The sequence below is a fragment of the Penaeus monodon genome, chromosome 9 (assembly GCF_015228065.2).
Source record: "Penaeus monodon isolate SGIC_2016 chromosome 9, NSTDA_Pmon_1, whole genome shotgun sequence".
Lineage (NCBI taxonomy): Eukaryota > Metazoa > Arthropoda > Malacostraca > Decapoda > Penaeidae > Penaeus > Penaeus monodon.
The window spans coordinates 12,558,046-12,562,622 of NC_051394.1; the positions used below are offsets into that span (position 1 = coordinate 12,558,046).

The 4,577-nt window shown below is 43.5% G+C and overlaps 1 protein-coding gene across 1 annotated transcript in view; it reads left to right on the forward strand.

The window, feature by feature from the left end:
• The first annotated feature begins 247 nt into the window (after positions 1-247).
• LOC119576968 (AT-rich interactive domain-containing protein 5B-like) overlaps positions 248-4,577 on the forward strand; it is a 97,376-nt gene continuing 93,046 nt past the window's right edge. The window contains exons 1-2 of the mRNA XM_037924626.1: positions 248-339; positions 551-808. Of these exons, the coding sequence (XP_037780554.1) occupies positions 319-339; positions 551-808 (279 nt within the window). The 5' untranslated portion in view covers positions 248-318. The remainder of the gene's footprint in view (positions 340-550; positions 809-4,577) is intronic.

Below are 4,577 nucleotides of genomic sequence, written 5' to 3' on the forward strand. Positions count from 1 at the left end.
GAACCTCTGTGAAAATATTACTCCCAATATTTAAGTTCTTTCGATGAAATATATAGTCAAAAAATAATTACAAACAGAAAATAAACTAATTGAATTACTTGGTACCCGAAGACTTTATTCAATGACGATCTAGTGAATGGTAATATTAGGAATATTTTATAAAGACTACATTTTTTCCCCTGAGACGTGCGTCAAGCCCCGCCCACCGCGTGACGTCACCGGGATCAACCTGTGACGTCACGTAATTATAGTAAATACAAAGTAGACGATGTGAGTGGCGTGCGTGCGAGGTTCTGTGCAAATAATTCCCCTTTTACTATGACTAATCACAAGATTCAGGTACGTAACCGATACTGAAGTGTGTTTAAATATACCGCCCGTGTTATGTGAGAAATGTGTGGAAATTTGAGGCCTACGTGAGGAGAAAAGAGCGAAAAGGTCTGGGCTTGGCTGGAGATAATGCAGGTTTGTGCTTGGCTCGTGTGTGAAGCCGAGGATAAGTGGGCCGATAATTGTTGCATTTTTATCCTCTTTCTCTTTCTTCTTCCAGTTTGTGGGCTCGCCCTGTGGCCACCACGGCAATTACACGTTCTACAAAGCTTTCAAATACACACTCCATGGCAAACAGCGGATATTGTCCTTGGGCGAGTTCTTCTTCGTCAGGATTTGGGAGGAGGAAGACATCGTGTCCGTAGGCGAGGCTCAGTTACTGTGGGAGGATCGCTCTTCCGGACAGATCCTCGTCTCGCTCAGGATCTACTTCCTTCCGGAGAACACGCCGGACGGGAGATGCGAGGAACACGGAGAGGTAAGTCTGGCTTTTGCGCGGGCTGCTACTGATAGGCCTACGACGCCCCGAGAGGCCTACCCGGCCTGTTACCTGACGGGGCATCGGGGAGGAACCCGGTGTAGGCCTATGCGAATTTGGAGATTTTTTATCATTCTCCTCAAAAGTGAATCCGCGCTGTGATTTATAGTGATTAGTGTATTGAGAATGCGAAGTACATATTTTTTTGTGATTTTTGAATTTATCGGAAATGACGATAATTGAAATGCAAGAGAAATGGCCCAAGGGACTGCTTTGAAACACTTGTGAAACACGGAAATACATCCTTAGGTGAAAGAAAAGAAAAAGTAATCTAAAAAACGTGATTGTGACTCCATGTGCTGGAAACCGGTTAATCAATTATACAAAAACTGTGACATAAGACGGAAGTTAACAGGAACAGATTAATGAGACATTAATTGAAGGTGATATCGTTGGGGTTTGGTACATCCCCGCATCCTGTGTCCCAGTCATTAGGTGGACAATTAAGCATCGCGGTCAAACTTTTTTTCTTTTCTTTATTGAAGTGAAAGTTTTTTTAACTCTATGGTGATTTAAGACTCGCACTTAAGTTTTCTGATGATTTTGGACTCGGAACATTGAAAGGAGTGAAATTCTTTACGTACTTGTATTGGTTCACATTGTGCTTCTTTTGGACACTTCTAAATAAACGTTGCCTGGATAAAAAGGTGGCGGGGGCTTGTGAATGAGTGAATTTTGCTGACAGCTTATCTTAAGCCGTGTTAGGTAGGCTAGTTAGCATGAGGGATGGACATGGTGTAGAAAAAAACATTATCCTGAGAGATATTGCAAACCTGCGAAAAGGGAAAACACGTGCTTTATGGTTGTGGACTTTGGTGCTGGGATTTACACATGTCGCGAGAGGTTGAAAAAGAAGGGCGGCAAAGTTCGCTTTTTTTAAGGGTGGTGTAAACTTGCGTGAGGGAAAAGAGTGGGGTTGGGGTGGGGGGATTATTGATTGGGGTTGATGCTGTGCTTTCTTTCTTTCCTTTCTTTCCTTTTTTTGGGTGGGGTGGGGAAGAGGCGTTGAATATAAGGTAAATATACGTTGGCTGGAGTGATTCTCTCTCTCTCTCTCTCTCTCTCTCTCTCTCTCTCTCTCTCTCTCTCTCTCTCTCTCTCTCTCTCTCTCTCTCTCCTCCCCCTCCCCCGCCCTGTCAGAAGAGGTCTTACGACCCCTGCCCTGTTGCACGCTGTTGACTTGGACCCTCCTTGCCCTTGAAAACGGGAACGGGGTTATTGGTCATTTGTTTGTAGGAGTGACATCGGATTTACTATTGCATGTTTGAAGAGTAGGGCAGGTAAAGCCAACCCTTTTTCCTACTTCACGTTTTGTTGCTTGAAGGTGATTAAAGTTGGCGCTGCGACAACTTGGTCTGAGAGAAGGTCAGGGGAGTTCTTTGTTTTTCTTCTTGTCTTTTGACGCTGTCAGTTAAAGTTTGAAAGGGAAATTGGCGATTTTTCCCGCATTTAAATGGATCGAAGGTCATGACTTATCTCAAAGTTGTCTTTTCTTTTTTTTTCTCTCTTTCGCTTTGTATTTTTTGCTTAGATTAACGAATAGCATGTGCCAAGGTGGCGTTCATCATTATGCTCGGAGTCAGGTCTAAGTGAAGCCCTTGGACAATTGTTTTTTGAAATTTCACGCCAAGTGGAGGAGGGGTTGAAGGGCCGCAGGCATTGGCGGGAATGTCATATATGTTCGGGCCCTTTTTAAAGACGATAAAAACATCGATCTTGCGGTGGGTGTTTGCTGGGTGATTTCAAAACATGACTTCACACCGTGTTTTTAACAGCAACTGCCGTCACATGCTCTCATAAATAGGCGAAAGGTAAATTGTTCTGAAAGATTTGGCCGTCACATGGGTCGTGACAATGTTACCCCCATTAAGATCGTACCCCCCCTTCAAGCAGGGGCGGCGCAGGGAACGAAAGATAATGCATATCGAGCTTATCTATAACTGAATACGGATTCTACAATGTAATATTATGTTAGTTTTATGAAAATAGCATTTGACATTTATCTCGCAATGAAAGTCGTCCCGTAAAGTCTCATGACATTGATGTAATTAGACTGACATGGAATTAATTCGTGGGAAAGTAGGCATTTGTAAACCCTCTTCTGAATTACAGCAGATGTTGGAAGGGCAAAGTATAATTATAGGCAATTGGGAATGACATATTGTATTGTAGAAAAAAAAATCCACAAAGAATGATCTCTACAGCCTCCTATCCACGCCAACCTCTCTTTTTTTTAAATGCCGCCACGAATATATTCTAAAAAGCTTTGATATGTAATTGAAAACCCACAGCCACTTCCCACCTCAGTGATAGTGGGGAATTGGGAGGGCGGCCGGCCATTTTGTCCGGTGTGTTCGTGATGGTGGAGTTGTGTGGTGGGGATGGCTTGTCTGAGGCAATGGTTCTCCAACACTTTTTTTATTTCGTGGGTGAATGTTAGTTCTGTGGAATTTTGTGGGATTTGTTGTTTGTTTTTATTTTAGTTATTCACTCATTAGTACTACTAGCACTACACATACATACATGGAAATACATGCATATATAAATAATTCTTATTTACATATATACTTACATGTTTATATACATATATACATACATGTTTATATACATATATACATACATGTTTATATACATATATACATACATGTTTATATACATATATACATACATGTTTATATACATATATACATACATGTTTATATACTATATACATACATGCTTATAGACATACATATAAACATAATTCTGGGAGAGAGAGAGAGAGCGTGTACGTATATGTACGGTGTGTGTGTAGGCTATTAATATACGTATCCTATAACGCTCATCTACAGTCATGTATAATAAATACTCATGTTCGCTCATTCATACACACGTCCACAATATTTTAAACCGTTTCAAGATAATGCGTTTAGAGTACAATTTACGGTCATGGCCGTGGTTGTAGTGTTACAACCAGTGTGAGGCGTGACCTTGCTGCCGCGTCCCCAAGTCACATGAGCACCATAGTAACGTAACAGTCATCGTCCCTCGCCTCAATCTGTACTTGTCATGCACACTGCAACACCACCAGCTTTGCATATACTTCATGCCAGGGGCTTTAGGCCTACCCCCAACCGGCCTACCCTACGTTATTCAGTTTATCCAAATCTCCATTCGTATTTTGCTGGCAATGGGTAACGACTGACGAGCACAGGTGTGCGTGCGGGAGGGGCGGGCGGATGGAACTCCAGCCCTTAGAGCCACCGCTCGTAAGGCCCGGGTTGGCTCGCTCCCCGCAGGCCGCTTACGCCCCTCAGCCTTGGACGTTCAGGATATTTCACTCTTCTTTGTTCCTTGGGATGTGTTGAGCTTGGGATGTCGCGAGACAGGTTTTGATTTATTTAAAACAATTGTTTAGGCACACTTTTGAAAGCTGATGCATACTAAGCCTTAAAAGGTTGCATAAGTCGTGTACGGAAGCCATGGGTGAGGGTGAAGAAGGTCTGTGGGCCGGCAGTGTGAGGGCTCTGACGGAGGGGTCGCTGTCTGTCTGTCGGTCGGTCGGTCTGACGGCGCGGGGAAAGCTGCCTCCCAGCTCGCATATCAAGACGAAGGGACTCTACGACTGCTAATGCACACAAGCACCTACACGATAAGGCGTACACATACACAGCCGACACGCGTTGCGTTCTCTCTCTCTCTCTCTCTCTCTCTCTCTCTCTCTCTCTCT